Below are 16772 nucleotides of genomic sequence, written 5' to 3' on the forward strand. Positions count from 1 at the left end.
GGAAAAGTGCAAGCTCTCATCACGGATTCTAGTAAAAAAAGAGCCAATCATCAATCGATTAAGACGATTTTCTGGGCTCTGTATAAGTTCTGTACGGACTGTTGTGAAGTTCTTATTAACCAAACAAACTGTAAAGTCGCGTATTAGCGCATTTTCAGTCTGAGAAACACTATTTCCGGTACAATTTATGTTACGCATAATTGTTGGTTTTTATTGTGGTCTGAGTGAATTATTTTAGAGATATCTGTCTTCACTCTTTCAAGCAGTTGTACGACGTCTTAAATGCCCGGAGAAGATGCAAATACGGCCGCAGAGTGCGACGACCTTCCTACAGGGACTTTGTTACGCAGTGTGTTTAAGAACATTAAAGTGCGCAGTATTTACGCATATCCAGCTAAAAAGGTCAACTCTCAGCTCGGAGACCTGTATGTCCCTTCCAACACTCCGTAGTACAGAGCGGTACAGAGAGAGCGACAGTAAGCGAAGATAGTTTGCTTTTAAAACACAATTTTGCCTCATTTATAGCAACGTTCAGAGTATTAAGTGTACATTTTCACTTACCGTTAAGGTAACGTTTGCTACAATAACGTTGTTTTGTTGCTTAGTATGACGGATAAAATGTTTGTAACCTGTTGTGGTGGTCTTACCTCACTGTCCAGACTTATGTGACAAGTTATCCATCATTTTGTTTCTGGTAATAAGGTCAACCATTGCGCGAACAAAACACATAACTACTCTTTAATTTTCATTCTTGAAGATCTCCAGAGATCATACACGTGTTGGTGATCCTGGGACTTTTGTGCCATGGACGATGATTGCTTATCGCTGCTGCCACTCATCTGTGTGGCTTTGGCAGATCCGAGGCAGTCTCCGCCTGATGATACCTCTTTAGAAAAGCTGCTGGATTGGTTTAAAGAGCTGCCCAGACAAAGTGAGCAAAATGATCCAAATTGAGGTATATATCCTGATTGCTATCTTAAGTTCTCACAAAGTCATCCACTAAAATGAAACATGTTTTTATTCAGGCAATGGGGATTGTCTTCTGCAGCAACAGCCGTGTCTTTTGAAGTTCATATCCAGCGTTTGTAAATGTAAAGATATGGATCACACTATCCTGTCCTTTACCCTCAAACTCACCGGATATCTGGCTGACACCGAGCAAGGCTTCAGCTTGCTTAAGGTGAGGTCTTACCTGTAACATGTTGTGTGGCAGGTGCATTATTGGCAGGTTTAGGATTATAAATAATGCTTGTGTGTAACTGGTTTGTTTTGGTGTTCATCAGGAGGAAGGCCTGTTGGCGTGCGTGTTTGAGAAGGATGGTTGGTGCGTGCCAGATTTTTGGCATGATGCTTCGGTGCGCAGCGGCTGGGTACAGGGACTGTTAAATATGCTGAACCATTGGAAAGCTCTTGACTTTATTTGTGGAAATGGTAAACACAATTATATACTTTATATAGGATTTTCATTTAGGAGCACATGTACTCCTTGGGAAAAAGGTTAGCGTAGAGCCCTGCTTTAGTATGACCACATGCCTTTCTTTCCACAGGACTCGTCAAAGTTCTTCTTCATCTGCAGAATGACCCGAGCCTGTTCGTCAGCTCTTTAGCCAATCAGCTTCTAGTGAATATCCTAAACTTCATGACATCATCAAAGATAAATAACAGCAGTGATGTTGTGGGTTCAAGTCAATCTCCTCTGGGCTCTGTCACTTCAGAGATCATGAGTGCCATGGTTGAAGCATTGGGCTCAGATAAGCATCCTCAGGTCCTCCAGGGCTTAAAACTGCTGTCATTGGTTTTCTCTCAGTGTGGGGAGCCAATCAAAATCATGCGATGGGAAGATGTCCTGGTACCTCTGGAGGTCTTGATTAAAAGGGGATCAGGATTATTGACACAGCCTCTTATGACTGTGCTCCTGGCTGCTATCAGGTGGGTTTAATATGACACCTTTTGAATTTAAATTTAGCATTTCTTTCTAAATATATTGTTGTTTTAAAGGCGGGGTGCATGATCTCTGAAAGCCAATGTTGATATTTGAAATCACCTAAACAAACACGTCCCTACCCCAATAGAATCTGGACCTTCTTTTAAAAGACCCACCCCACACATATGCAACCCAGGCAACGATGTGGGTTAGTAGACAAGCCCCTTACTGCTGATTGGCTACAAGTGTGTTTTGGTACTCGGCCCGACCAGTGTTTTTCAAAAATCATGCACCCCGCCTTTAATAGCCTCTGTTTTAAATGTAAATAAAATAATGCAAAAATGTGCGTACATTAATGTTTAATAACATGATTTTAACATTTTTATAACATATTTATAACATTCTATATTGCATAATTAAGTGTGACCCAAATCCGATTTAAACATATCCTACATAATGTAAAGATCATTCTGTAAAATATTTTTTATATCATTTGTATGAGACTTTAGCCTGGATTTCACAGGCAGGGTCACATATACATATATATACTTCAATACAATAAATATACTTGTTTCTAAATATATGTGATGTATTTTTATATGTTTTCTTTATATAATTGTGCATTATATTTGTGATATGTAATTGATATCCCACCTGGATTGAATTTATAAATAAGCTTAACATTTCAACATCACTTTTGGTATTGAATGTGGTCATCTTTGTTGCTGATTTAATTTTTTTTCATTATAATTATCCATTTTATTATCTGTCACAGATCTCCTCTGCTCGGCCAATCAGAATGTAAAGTAAATGAATTAATGGAAGTCATGTTGGGTGCTAAAAATGGAAAGAACTGTTTTCAGTGTGCCGCACTTATCGTAAAGCTGGAAAAATGGTGACTATTACACACACGCATGTACTGTAAACTCGCAGTCGATCATGTGTTGAGTTGATATGTCTTATCAATGTCTCTTTATTTTCTTTTGCTATTGTAAGTTAACACTTTACAATACAGTTGTATTTGTCACCATTAATGTCAATGCGTTAGATAAAATAAACTAACAATGACCTATATAGTTTTACAGCATTTATTAATCTTTGTTAAAGGAATAGTCTACTCATTTTCAATATTAAAATATGTTATTACCTTAACTAAGAATTGTTGATACATCCCTCTATCATCTGTGTGCGTGCACGTAAGCGCTGGAGCGTGCTGCGACGCTTCGATAGCATTTAGCTTAGCCCCATTCATTCAATGGTACCATTTAGAGATAAAGTTAGAAGTGACCAAACACATCAACGTTTTTCCTATTTAAGACGAGTAGTTATACGAGCAAGTTTGGTGGTACAAAATAAAACGTAGCGCTTTTCTAAGCGGATTTAAAAGAGGAGCTACATTTTATGGCGTAATAGCACTTTTGGGAGTACTTCGACTCGGCGCAGTAACACCCTCCCTCTCCCATTATGAGAGGGAGAAGGGGAGCGGACTTTTCAGGCGCTTATGTGCACGCACACAGATGATAGAGGGATGTATTAACAATTCTTAGTTAAGGTAATAACATATTTTAATATTGAAAATGTGTAGACTATTCCTTTAAGTTAGTTTATGCCAATACAGCTGTTCATGTTAGTTCATTGTGCATTAAAGGTGCAATTTGTAAGATATTTGCAGTAAAATCTCCAAAAACCACTAGGCCAGTGTTATATATTTTGTCCAGCTGATTACTATCAATATCTGTAATGTTTTCAACTACTTGTAAATCGTGAGAAAATTTCCATTCAAAACATTGACACGGGGCAGTGCAGTCTCCTGTCAATGACGTTAATATCCATGTGACCCTTTGTCACCGCCTTTACTGACGTAACCCACATGAGAACAGTGGTCGAGCTCAAAAAAATAAAATGGCGGCCAAGGAAGCGGCTGGAGCACAAATTTAGTGAAAATAAACGTATATTTTCACTTTTTAAGCATTTTAATTTCATTTCTAGCGAGAAATTAGTATTGTAGTTTTCAAATATGTGATTAGTTATCACAAAGGCGCTCTCTGTTCATATTTCAAACACGCTGCCTTTGAAGTGCGTCAGAGAGCCTTTCTCTGAGCGGCCTTCAGGCCTCCGAGTCCGAAGTCATGTCCTCATGAGGGAGCAAGGCCACAAGTCCTCACAGTCCTCACAGTAGTGATGGGAGAAACGAACCTTTTCGAAGCTTCGAATCAATTGAACCAATTGCTTCGAAAATTGGTTCAGTTTTTCGAAGCAGTTCGAAACAGCACACACGCTGGCGACCCCTGCTGGTCAAAATAGTGTAAAGCAGATATGGCCAAACATTTTACACTTTTTTTACAAAATAATAGCAAGATTTTTATTAAAATATGTTAAAAATATTATTTAACTTAATTAAGACATAGTTAAAAGTGTATTATGTGTTTTTAGTTTTATTTAGGGCAAACAAATCATTAAAACTAACTACCCTTTTAATTATGCACATTTTTGTCATTAAATCTGTCTATAAACAATAAATAGACAAAATGGCAGCGTTATTAGTCAGAAGGATAAATGTTTTATGAACTTTTATAATAAAACTGACCCGAGTTCACCGAAACATATTAGACACCGGTCATGTGATCAACTCCCCCTAGTGGTGAACCATCGGATTTTCGAAACGTTTCGAAACAGTTATGACGTAGTGAAGCCTCGTTTGCTAAAATCACGTGACTTTGGCCAGTTTGAAACAAGCTCCGAACCACTGATTCGAAACAAAAGATTCGTAAATGTTTCGAAGCCTCATGAAGCAGTGCTTCGAAAACGACCATCACTACCTCACAGTCTTGAGGTTTCGGACGCAGCCAGTGTCGTGGACAAATGCGGAACTATGCGCTTGCTTATGGACTTATGGATATCTCTGTACCGTCTGCCGCTGGTTGTGTCAGCTCCTGTAAGCGTACGGGCCAACCAAACGACCCAAGAAAAGTTTGGAACAAAACGAGGGAGGATCAATTTGGTGTTGCATTATCTGGATAGAGAGAGCTTCACGACAACATTTAACTAGACCGAGATTCTGATCCTGCTTGTGTTTTACGCGATGGGTGAGTTGTTTTGATTCGTAACCCTTCAAAAAACGTATGCTATTATATTGATCACAACATTAGTGTGTAGATTGTAATCAGCGCGTCTTCCCGCGGACGATATGCACATCAAAGGTATTGTGAGATTCTGATCCTGCTTGTGTTTTACGCGATGGGTGAGTTGTTTTGATTCGTAACCCTTCAAAAAACGTATGCTATTATATTGATCACAACATTAGTGTAATCAGCGCGTCTTCCCGCGGACGATATGCACATCAAGAGGTATTGTACAGCAATATAAATGGTCATTTTAAGACACTTCACAATAAGATTTGTACTGTCAATACATTATGTGAAAAATCATTGTAGATTGTAAGTTGAAAACTTAATTCTGAGCTGTGTTTACCATCGAATTTGGACTAATACTGTAATATCAATATGACTAACAATTTCGTTTTGAACATCACATATAAACTTACATAATGAAATAAACGATGTCATCAAACGCAACATTTATAAGACTTGATTACCTTATCCATCAACGTGATTTCTCGTTCTCGTCTGATATGGCTAAAGTTAAAGACTACAAATCCCATAATTCCACGCTGCTTCAGAGCGTAAGTAAACAACATCATTGTTTTTGTTTGATCTGGCGCCATCTTTCGGCGCATTTTACATATTGTATCTTTAAGTAATGTTAACATTTACTACTTTTGATTTTAGAAGTGTATTAGTAAATGCTGTTGAAGTATTGTTCATGTTAGCTAATGCTTTTAACTAACGTTAACAAAAACAACTTAATTGTAAAACCTTACTCCTTTATCTCTTCATTTGTTAGTCCTGAGGCTTTAAAAAGAAAGGCCGCTGATGTCGTCTTGCTCCCCTTGCGTTGTGTGTCTGCGAAGCCCCAAGACGCAGGTATCAAATCTTCACAAAATTGTGCCATATTATGTACCTGTAAAACTACGCTACTTCAACTTCACAAAAACTTTACATCTCCAGCAGCAAAAGAGCTGGAAATAGTCCTGGAGGAACAGCTATCCCAGAAATCCTTGTGCATTTCACTTCTTCTGCAGAGTTTATCTGGCATAGCAGAGTTGGCACACACAGTGAGTGAACTTCTATTCTACCCAAAGCTTTGAACCAAAAGCTTTCATCTAAGACTTTAGCAATCCGGTCAAACTTATAGGTTACCTTACACCCATTCACTTAAAAGTGCTGTAGAATGTAAAACTGTATTTACCTAGGCATAGATAAATAATAAGAGTTCTGTACATGGTAATGAAATATTGTGAGCCTCAAACGCTAATGTGTCCTCCTTGTGTAAACCTCGTGCATGCAAAAGACAGCTGGGAAACATCTGAACATAACACCAACTGTGACATTACAGTCGCGAAGTACGCCCCAACATTAAATTAAGTGCAATGTTGTTATAATACTAAAGTTGTGACTACTACTGAGTTAGCGCTATATGCTAGCATTGAGGCTAAAGTTCTAATATTGACGTTACAGTTACGTTTTGCAGGTCCATACTGGTAAAGTACCGCGCAGAAACGTCCATTAACTAAACAATTGATTATTCCTCAAATTCCGTATCTTTGTCTCATACAGATTCAAACGTAAGGTCTGTTTTTATACACAGAGATACTAAAAAGAGCTGGTCTGAGAAACAGCCAATCAGAGCAGAGCTCAACATTATTATTCATGACATACCATGAAAATCTGACCTTTTCCATGTTTAAGTGCTATAATTGGGTCCCCTGGTGATGTCAGAAGGGGGTAATACCGCATCTTAATCTGCACTATCCAACCACGCCACTGCTATTTAGTACAGAGATCAACTCATTTGCATGTTAAAGACACACCCAAAATGGCAAATTTTTGCACACACCTACAAAGTGACAATTTTAACTTGCTATAATAAAGGATCCATGTGATATTTTGAGCTAAAACTTCACATATGTACTCTAAAGATTTATTTGACCTCTTAAAAAAGTCTTGTGAAATGTCCCCTTTAAAAAGTCTGTAAATCAATTCTTTGTATGTGTCTAGTCATTAAGCATCATTTTCTTTTCACCTTTGTAAGAAATATCAATTTGAAGACATTTCAGCAATCACCTGCTCTGTGATGTTGCTCCTGAGAATTTGCATTGGACATTGTCCGTCCTCTTCACTGCATATTATTGAATCCACTCACCTGATTGGCTGCTGCAAGGTTCAGAGGTGTGGTTTGGATACGTTAAGTGCCCTCAGTGTATATAAAGGTGAGGACTCCTGCATACAGATTTGTTACGATGTTACGAACACTTGGTATTAACTTGGTTTATTATTTGAATGATTTTCTGTGCGCAGAAAACGTGGATTTACGACAGAAGGTATTTGGTGTCCTCCTGGATTATCTACAGAGTCCAGATTCCCATGCCACAGTGAGTGTGCATACAGCACTAAAAATATTGTTATGTTACATCAATATAAGTTGCTTTAGAATTTATGCTATTAACATTTATGCATTTGGTAGATGATTTACATCATATTCAAGCTATACTTTTTGTTTCTTTGAACTTAAATTTAGTTTGTACAATGCTCTACCCTACGGAGCCCCTAAGGGAACATGGAGCAAATGAAGAGTTTCGTTGCAAAACGAGATAAATCAGTTTTTTTTAATTGTTCAGAAATCTCGTTTTTTGTTTGTGCATTCCAATTAATATCAATTCAACTGCAGTTGGTTTGTTTTGATTTAAACCTTCATAACTTTAAAAATACCATAAAACAAAATAATAACATGATAACATAATAATAAACATGTTTTGTCAAAAATGTAAAAAAAATGGATTTATCTCGTTTTGCAACGAAACTCTTCAAATATTAAATAAAGTTTAGTTTCGTGTGCACATGTAAAACTATTGCGTGCTCACGTGAAACTTTCACGTGCGCACGCGAAACTAAACTTTAAAAAAAATTCTGCACATGAAGGTTTCGCGTGAGCACAAGAAACTAAACTTTAGATTTTTTTTACTCCAATGTCACCTTAGGGGCTAGGTACTACCAACTTTGTTAGAGAAACACTAATATTAGGGGTGACTTTCTGTTATAACAACTTTTCACATGAACTTTTTTGTCATTTCAAGGTCTTGAAAAAGGCATTTCAGGCCACTGTAAGGTGGGTTGATGTGTGTTCATCTTTCCCCGATCTGCTTCAGTTCATCAATCGCGGTAAGGAAAATTCAGCCATTTGAGGTAATGTTACAATGATCTCACAACATTCAGTTATGAGATTTTTCTTAAGATACTTAAAGGGACACTCCACTTTTTTTATTAAAAAAAAATGCTAATTTTCCAGCTCCCCTAGAGTTAAACATTTGATTTTTACCATTTTGGAATCCATTCAGCCGATCTTCGGGTCTGGCGGTATCACTTTTAGCATAGCTTAGCATAATCAATTGAATCTGATGAGACCATTAGCATCGCGCTCAAAAATAAACAAAGAGTTTCGATATTTTTCTGTTTAAAACTTGACTCTTCTGTAGTTACATTGTGTACTAAGACCGACGGAAAATTAAATGTTGCAATTTTCTAGGCCGATATGTCTAGGAACTATATTCTCATTCTGGCGTAATAATCAAGGACTTTGCTGCCGTAGCAGGCACAATGATATTAAGTAGCCCGAAAATAGTCCCCTTGGTAACTTTCAATAGCAGAGGACTGTTTTCGAGCACTGCGTAGTATCATTGCGCCTGCTGCAGCCTTGTATTTGATCGTTTAAAATGTCATGTTACATGCAAATTTTCCAGTATATGGTCATGCATTGAACATGTGTGTTCTGCAGACCTCTTCCCTGTATTGGAGAAACGCACGTGTGATTTGCGATGGGAAGTGAGAGACTCCGCACTAGAGTTTATAACTCAGCTGACAGCCGTCCTCGGTGGTAAGTTGAATGATTTCTACATTTCACATTCATTTCTTTTTATTAAAGTTTTATTTTTATCACTGCTGTCATTCTTTTTCTCAGGTAATGGTGAATACGTTGAAGCCCTGCACACCAGTGGGATGTTCTCCATTCTTCTATCTTCATTAAGAGATGTAGAAGGTTATGTCAGGGCGAGTGCTGCGATGGCCGTCGGTGAAGCAGTTACCTCTTCTGTCCAACAGAGGGAGCTTCTAAACAACAACACGCTGGTGAGACATTTCAGGCTCTTTTAAATGGATGAAAGTTATTTTAGTTTTAGTAATATTTGGCTTTTATATTTGTACTGAAAATGTACTTCCGTCCTCTTGTACTGCTGGACTTTAGGAGGAGGTTTTTATACAGATGATGGCCATTCTTTCTCAAGACACTGAGGGCTTCCCTCGTAGAGCTGTGATTAAAGCCTTCACATCATGGGTTAAAGGACCACACCCTTTACCAGCTCTGGACCAATCCCTAAGCTCCGTCCTGTCACTGGGAGGCAACGACTTTGACTGGGAGGTCAAAATGCACACACTGGAGCTAGCCGAAGTGTTGATGGAGAAGACGCTGACGTGCTGTCCGTACGCCGTCGAGATCTTTAGTTTGCCAGAAGCTTTGCGCAAACTCAAAGATATCGGGCTGCTGGATTTGTTGCTTAACAGCTTGTTCGACTGTGACAGGCCGGTGTGTGAGAAAGCTTGCAGGCTTTTGCTCAAGCTGAGAACAGTTGCAAGTGATGGCAGTGCTCTTGTCTTGGATGTCTATGGTAACAGATGGGGCGATGAAGTTCAAAGTCGATACCTCAACAAACCGCAGGCAGACGGGACTCAGTGTGTGATAAATGGAGTTAAGGAGTCTTGTGAGAGGACAGATTGTGATCCTCTTAGCATCAAAGAGATTAGTTTGACGAAAACCCTGCAGTTCCTGGATTTGGATCGTATGCAGAGGACTTTGACTCTGAGTAGTGATCACGTAGTGAATTCTCCACGGTCGCTAATGGAGGACATCCTTTCATCAGTCCAGCAGACTGAGGACAATATAGTAGATTGCTATTGAGAATATACTTTATAGCATACATATTTTTAAAGTACCAGAGAGAACATAGCACAGGTGTTGAATATATGATACATCAACAACATTGTCTAGAAAACCAGTGGTCTTGTATCAAGCTCTGCCTTAAATGTTCAGTTTTCATAAAGTAAAAACACAAAATGAATCATGCAAGGAAAAACTTAACTCATTTTTTGATCACAGATTTAATTTTTACAATTCATGTTTTTAAAACCTTTTTGTTCACTGGAAAGACATAACCACCATAAATTGTCTAATTGAATTTTGCCAAATTGTATAGGTTCAGGTCACAATTTACATGGTTTTATGTAAGTTGTACACAAATTGAGAAGTTCAGATGAAAAACCCTCTAAGTAACGTAGGTTGTTTCTTTCTACTGCACAAATTAAGCACAAACGAAAGGCGCTGGTTTGGGTCGATTTGGATGACATGGGGTGGAGAATGACGTCACTGCCCAGAAACAAATGTGTTATTTCTAAGCAAGGTAAATAGATACACTGGTCATTTTAATGGCACAAATCGAGCACAAACGGCACAAATCGAGCACAAACGAACACCGCTGTTTTGATTCGATTAGGATGATATGGGGTCGAGAGTGACGTCACTGGTACCGAAAATATTCTTCTTATATCTTACGAAGGGAAGTTATTACAGGGTTTGTTGTCACGGCACAAATCAAGCACAAACGAACGCCGGCGTTTTGAAGGGATTTGGACAGCGTGGGGTGGAGAATGACGTCACACAGTCAAAAAAATCATGTTTAATATCTCAAACACCAAACCAGCACAAATACGCACAAACGAATGGTATAGTTTTGGAAATTGTTTAATTATATGGGGTGCCAACTTTCTATATGAGCATTATAGAGAATGGTCAAAGCTGTTTCTTTTAAAATTTAAACAGTTCTTAAAGACAGTTTAGGTAGAAAGAATGTATTAGATGGCATTCAACTTCTTGTGAAGTATTCATAAAACGATACAAGTATAGCTGTTTTTGAATGCTGTAAGTGTAAGGGATTTGGTAAACCAGACGAAGTTTCAAGTTATTTGTTATGTACACAAGACAGTAGTGCATTAAAAAGCTTGATGTGAGGCTTCAACAGCTGTAGGGTACGCAATAATGTAAACAGTAGGAGAAATAAAACATCTATTAAAATATTATTTACAGTATAGATACAGTATATAGAAATATATAAGCATATGTGGTGTGTGCAAGTAAAAGGCAAATAAACAGTGGCAATTGTCCAATATCACAGTATGTGAACTACTATGCTCCATCTGGTTTTATTTATTATCCTTTATTTAACCAAGAAAAAACCCATTGAGATTAAAAATCTCTTTTTCAAGGGAGACCTGGCCAAGATAGGCAGCTAAATTACATCACAACATTACATACATACAAGGACACAAAAACAAATAAATAAATAAAAACAATTTGAGAGTCAATTATGCACTTACAAGGAATTCCAAATTAAAAACATTGACATGTTGACATTCTTATTTTAAAAGCACTCAACAGAATCAATTCACTGAGTTTTAAGTTATTCTGCAACAAATTCCATGTAAAAGGAGCAGAGTAAACAAAAGCCTTTTTACCCAACTCCGTCCTTACGTGTGGAACAGAAAACAGGACTACAGCCTAAGAGCGGAGAGAATAATGACCAGCACTTTTTTCATAAGAAGTGAACACAAGTAGGATGGGAGCATACCAAGAATAGCCTTGTATATGAATGTGTACGAATGACAAAGCCTCCGTGTGGCCAAATCAGGCCACCCTACACGAGAGTACAGCTCACAGTGGTGGGTGCGAGCTTTACAATTAGTAATAAATCTCAACGATGCATGATAGGCTGTGTCAATCATATGAAGGCATTGAACAGATAAATGCATATATAATATGTCCCCATAGTCCAACACAGATAAAAACGTGGATGCGACTAGCCGTTTTTTTGCATTAAAAGAAAAGCACAGTTTGTTTCGAAAATAAAAACCCAATTTTAGCCTCAACTTTCTGAGGCTTAAAGGATAGGCAATCATCAATCACAATACCAAGATACTAATAGGTTGAGACAATCTGTATTTCACGTCTGTCAAGAGTAACCACTGAGGGTATATTCAGTGGTCTACTCCGGGGGCCCGTGAAAAGCATACATTTGGTTTTTTCTGCATTGAGCACAAGTTTCAGCTGGAGCAATGTGTTTTGGACCACTAAGAAGCCATTCTGCAAATTTGCAATGGCTTGTTTAAGAGAGGGGGCACAACAGTAAATGACTGTGTCATCTGCATAAAAATTTAATTTTGCATCAGACACATTCCGATTAAGGTTATTTATATAAATAGTAAATAAAATAGGGCCTAACACAGAACCTTGTGGAACCCCTTTAAGAATTGGACCATCATAACACACTGGGTTCTGTCACTAAGATAATTTGAGAACCAGGAGACAGTATTCTCTGAAAACCCTGAATTAAGAAGCCTTGTCCTTAAAACATCATGTTCAACCGTGTCAAAAGCTTTTGACAAATCAATAAAAAGTGATGCACAATGCTGCTTCTTGTCACAAGCAACAGAGATATCATTTATCACCTTCATGGCAGCTGTGATGGTACTGTGTTTTTTTCTAAAACCTGAGTGATCTTGGGAAAAAATGTCCTGAGTATGTAAGAAATTTTTCATCTGATCACTCACCAGGGATTCAAGCGTTTTGGCTAGAACGGAGAAATTAGAAATTGGTAGTTATTTAAATTTGACGGGTCACCCCCTTTCAATATGGGACAAACAAATGCTGATTTCCATATTTTTGGAATAGTATTGCTCTCTAAAGTAAGATTAAAAAGGTATGTTAAAGGCTGTGCTACGCAGTCTGTAGCTATTTTTAAGAAGTATGGCTCTATAAGATCAGGTCCTTGAGGTTTTTCAGGAGTCAGCCCTTTTGGTTCTCACAGGATCTTGAGTTTTTTAAGGTTTTTCTGCATTATTATTTCTTTAACGCTGTCAAACGCAAGCCGAATGTTCTCTGTGTCCACCGCAGTAGTAAAGTGATGGAAAAATGGGCGACTGTCGTCCACTGTCGTAATTCTCTCCCTAAAACACTCAACGAGAAATCTCTGCACATCTTCCAGGCTGTGCGGGTCACCTTGGAATTCTGGAAAATACTTCCGGATATCTGCAGTCTGTACTTTCTCTGCCAGCAGGTCAGTTTTGTTGAGGAAGAGGATGATGGTACATTTGCATAAGGACCTATTGCAGAGGATGGCCTTAAAGAGTTTCAAAGCCTCAACTAGGCTGGTGCTCCCATTTGAGGTGTATAAGTCATCCATGACTTGGTCGAACTCACTGGAGGCAACCATGAAGAGGATGGTGGTGTTGTGGCAACCGTCGAATTTCCGTGTTACACAACCTTCTGTTATCAAGATATTACGGTGCACAAAATTACCGCTAGCTCTGCAGAAATTACCTGCATAAAGAATGTCCTGTTTGCAGGGAATGTAGCTCTGCAAGAGAGTGATTCAATTAAAATGATAAATTTTAACTCAGATGCTATAAGTGATGATTTACTCAAATACTCACCAGCTGACCGATGCGATTCATGTTGTTAAGAAAGTATTTCACTGATTCATATGTCTACAAAACAAAGTGATATCATTTGCTGGGTGTTTTGATTGTTTGTAATGTCATATGTTGTCAGTGAAATCAGGCCTATTTAATATAGCAAAATAAGCATATATTACAACTTGCAAAAGTATGTCCTGTCTTCACCCTTCTAAATTGTATTTTTACGTTGCTTTAGAGATAAAAAACTTGTTTGTGTTAGTAAAATGTAATCACACCAAACACTGTAAACACCAAAACTGATCAGTTAAACACTTACCACCAAAAAATGCATTTTCTTAATCTTGCTATAAGCCTCCTGAATCCCAGAGTCGTTCCACAGAGAGTTAATAGCCGTAACAAAGCCTTGAAACGTATGGGGCTCTAAATTCATATTCCAGGTTTCAATAGACATCACCAACATCTTGTGCGTCTCATTGGCTGAATTTTCCCATGGGATGCCCATACTGTTTTTTTCTATAACCAATAATTGCAAACCCTATAGATGATAAAAGCAAGTCTTTGATATGTACCAGTGTACTGAATGTTTAACATTTTTATCTACTAAAGTGTTTATGTGATATTCCAGGATTTTTAGTGCCTTTATAAGATAAAAAACATTAACAAATAAACACATATCACATTTACTTAATATTTTTTATAATATTTTTTCTTGGTTTAGCTTAGGTTCCCATAGCTTAACATTGCGTTAGCAGCTCAAATGTTGTGGGTTCGATTCCAAGGGAACACATACTCATAAAAAATGTATAGCTTGCATGCATTGTGAGTTTTTTATCTTAATTATGGTATTTTCCTACTGAAAAAGCCTGCTTAAACCAATCTACGCTGGTTTTATCTGGTCTCCCAGACAGATGATTTAGTAGACTAAGTTTTAGACGAGTTTTGGCCACTTTTTAGATGGTCAGGCTGGAGGCTTGGCTAAGCTTGTGTGCTGGTCTTCTTAGCTAGTTTTTAGAATGTAAGTAGCTGGTTTCGCAGCCTGGTCAAGCTAGTGGGTCAGCTGGTCTTACTGTACCTGTTGGATTACAACATACATGTCCAAAACATGCCTGTTTAGTATTTTTAATTCAATTTTTTATATTTTGATTGTGTAATTGTACACTAAGATTGTTTCTACGTTAGCTAACATGAACAAGCGATAAACAATACTATTACAATGCATATTTCAAATCAAAAGTTGTGGTAACATTAATTTATAATGCACAATAATATATTAATCAATAATTGATTAAAGCTGTGAAAACATATGCTTTTCAATGTTAATGAATAAAACGTCATCCTACCTTTAATATGTTTTGGTAAACAGACTGTCTGAAGTCGATCAGTTCTTGTTGACTGAACTCTGGTCCGTTAATAATGCGCATTTGTTTGAGAAAAGTGGATACCCCGCTTTGACTTTCTCCCATAAGTAAGATCTTCACAGGCACCTGTGAGGTCCGCTTTAGCATAACGTCAATCTCATGGCTCCTCCGCCGCGCTGCGCGCTTCTGTTTCAAATCCGAAACAGTCGGCAGAAAACTCCAGCTTAACCTTTTCGACATCTTTCTATATGAGCATTAGAGATCTATTCTTAAAAAGTTGGGTGTTTCTTATAAACAGATTTATTTGTCAGTCATTTCCTACTTCTTTCTTAAGGATTGCCCGAAATCAATCTGTCAGATCTAAAGCATCCGGAAACACAGACGGAGAGGACACACAAAAGAAACGGGAGGGGTGTTGCAAATACAGTGTTTTCATTTCTTACACTAACCGGTAACAGGTTTCAACCTACATTCAAAGTCATTCGCCAAGAGAATCTGATTAGAGCATTGGCTGAAACGGGGGGCAGACGTTACGCCACTATTTTTTTCTGATTTATTTTCTAAATTTTAAAACATTGTCGCCTGGCGTTAGGGTTAAAGTTGGGTTTGGGTAAGGTTGTCATTTTATGTTAATCAAACTCTAACCCTAAACCGAAGCGACAATGGTAGGACAAAACAGTTGAGTAACCACGTGACAATAACACATAAACAGATACGATCACGAAAAATAATTAAAAAAATTATGTGACTGTGTACGTAATTTCGTGAGACTGGGCTGGTTTTATCAGACTCAAGATTTTGCTTCAGTATAATTTTGTGGACAATTAGAGCGAGATTGGGTTTAAGATTTTGCTTCAGTATAGGCTAATTTTCAGGACAATTAGAGCAGGATTCGGCACAGCAGCTTAGATTTCGGGGCTGTCATTGCGTTAGCTGCGCAAAAGTCAAGGGTTTAATTCACAAATATAATAAAATGCACCTTGAATGCACAATGAATCGCTCTGTATAAAGGTCATTGACAAATGGATAAATCAAATGTCACTCAACAATAACATAAATTACTTCTTTAGTTTAAGTCATTGTCTTTTTGAGCTCTAATGTGTAAAACACGTACATCCTAGGGCAAAAAGACAAATGCAATGCTTCCCTTCCATGCCATATTGGTTCAAGTTTACATTTAGCAGACACCTTATCCAAAGCGACTTATAAAAGTGAAAAAAATAATAAATAGGTTAATCTTAAGGAGGCAAATATATAATAAGAAGTGTTGTTATAGTTTTTTACGATTGTTTACACACTACAACATTTCCACACATTTTGCACAATTCTACTCCAATGAGCAAAACACCTCCACAGATTTGCACAACATTACATGTCTGCTTCACCCTTTTTGCAAAACATTACACACAGTGATTTGTAAAACTCTACACACATTTTCACAACTAAGGCCCTGTCCCAAATGGCGCAATTCATGTGGACTTTCGGTCTCGTGGCCTTAAATTGCGCATTCTTGCTTAGAATAAAATCATTGAAGACCGTGTTGGTTAAATGAAAACTAATAGCATTTTCACAAACATGTGTATATGTTTTGACTGAAGTGTGTCATTTTGCAAAACAAAAGCATATATTTGGTTGCTTGTTAGCTCAACTGTGTGTTGTTGACTGTCAGTCTGAAATAAATCATTCATTCAAATCATTCATTCATTCAAAACAATCTAGGAATTATGCAAATTTAGTGTGGTGTTTGGATAATTGTGATTATATTTTGAAAAAAGAACCTGGTTTTCAAAATTGCGTGTAACAATTGAAAAAAAAAAAACTAAGTTACTTTCAGCCTACAAACTTTTTAACAGT

At 37.6% G+C, this 16772-nt stretch overlaps 2 protein-coding genes across 5 annotated transcripts; one reads left to right on the plus strand and one right to left on the minus strand.

Moving 5' to 3' along the window:
- The first annotated feature begins 61 nt into the window (after nt 1-61).
- Nucleotides 62-10151, plus strand: brat1 (BRCA1-associated ATM activator 1). Of its 4 annotated transcripts, none has more exons than XM_073866156.1 (15): nt 62-178; nt 267-568; nt 758-931; nt 1026-1180; nt 1284-1431; nt 1548-1929; nt 2700-2819; nt 5828-5907; nt 5992-6098; nt 7076-7253; nt 7342-7415; nt 8118-8202; nt 8816-8914; nt 8999-9165; nt 9281-10151. In XM_073866156.1, exons 3-15 carry the CDS (start codon nt 805-807, stop codon nt 9989-9991), a joined length of 2433 nt encoding a protein of 810 aa, XP_073722257.1. In that variant the 5' UTR covers nt 62-178; nt 267-568; nt 758-804; the 3' UTR covers nt 9992-10151. The 4 variants fall into 4 exon arrangements, with proteins under 4 accessions (XP_073722257.1, XP_073722256.1, XP_073722259.1 ...); XM_073866158.1 differs by lacking the exon at nt 62-178 and having other exon boundaries at nt 439-568; nt 1548-1675; nt 1808-1929; XM_073866155.1 differs by lacking the exon at nt 62-178 and having other exon boundaries at nt 344-476.
- A 2265-nt stretch (nt 10152-12416) lies between these two features.
- Nucleotides 12417-16564, minus strand: LOC129444885 (guanine nucleotide-binding protein subunit alpha-12-like). The gene is made up of 4 exons (XM_073866160.1): nt 14901-16564; nt 13877-14095; nt 13576-13629; nt 12417-13499 (listed from the first exon to the last, which is right to left on the minus strand). The coding sequence occupies exons 1-4, from the start codon at nt 15156-15158 to the stop codon at nt 12945-12947; spliced, it is 1086 nt and encodes a 361-aa protein (XP_073722261.1). The 5' UTR covers nt 15159-16564; the 3' UTR covers nt 12417-12944.
- Between the last annotated feature and the right edge of the window lie 208 nt (nt 16565-16772).

Source organism: Misgurnus anguillicaudatus, chromosome 3 (assembly GCF_027580225.2).
Source record: "Misgurnus anguillicaudatus chromosome 3, ASM2758022v2, whole genome shotgun sequence".
NCBI classification, from domain to species: domain Eukaryota; kingdom Metazoa; phylum Chordata; class Actinopteri; order Cypriniformes; family Cobitidae; genus Misgurnus; species Misgurnus anguillicaudatus.

Excerpts from the sequence above, each read along its gene's own strand:
- LOC129444885 (XM_073866160.1), bottom strand. The coding sequence starts at position 15,158 with ATGTCGAAAAGGTTAAGCTGGAGTTTTCTGCCGACTGTTTCGGATTTG. Across the intron at positions 13,630-13,876 it reads AGAAAATGCATTTTTTGGTG|ACATATGAATCAGTGAAATA; the intron begins GTAAGTGTTTAA and ends TTTGTTTTGTAG. Across the intron at positions 13,500-13,575 it reads TGAATCGCATCGGTCAGCTG|AGCTACATTCCCTGCAAACA; the intron begins GTGAGTATTTGA and ends ACTCTCTTGCAG.
- brat1 (XM_073866156.1), top strand. The coding sequence starts at position 805 with ATGGACGATGATTGCTTATCGCTGCTGCCACTCATCTGTGTGGCTTTG. Across the intron at positions 8,203-8,815 it reads GCTTCAGTTCATCAATCGCG|ACCTCTTCCCTGTATTGGAG; the intron begins GTAAGGAAAATT and ends TGTGTTCTGCAG. Across the intron at positions 8,915-8,998 it reads GCTGACAGCCGTCCTCGGTG|GTAATGGTGAATACGTTGAA; the intron begins GTAAGTTGAATG and ends TCTTTTTCTCAG.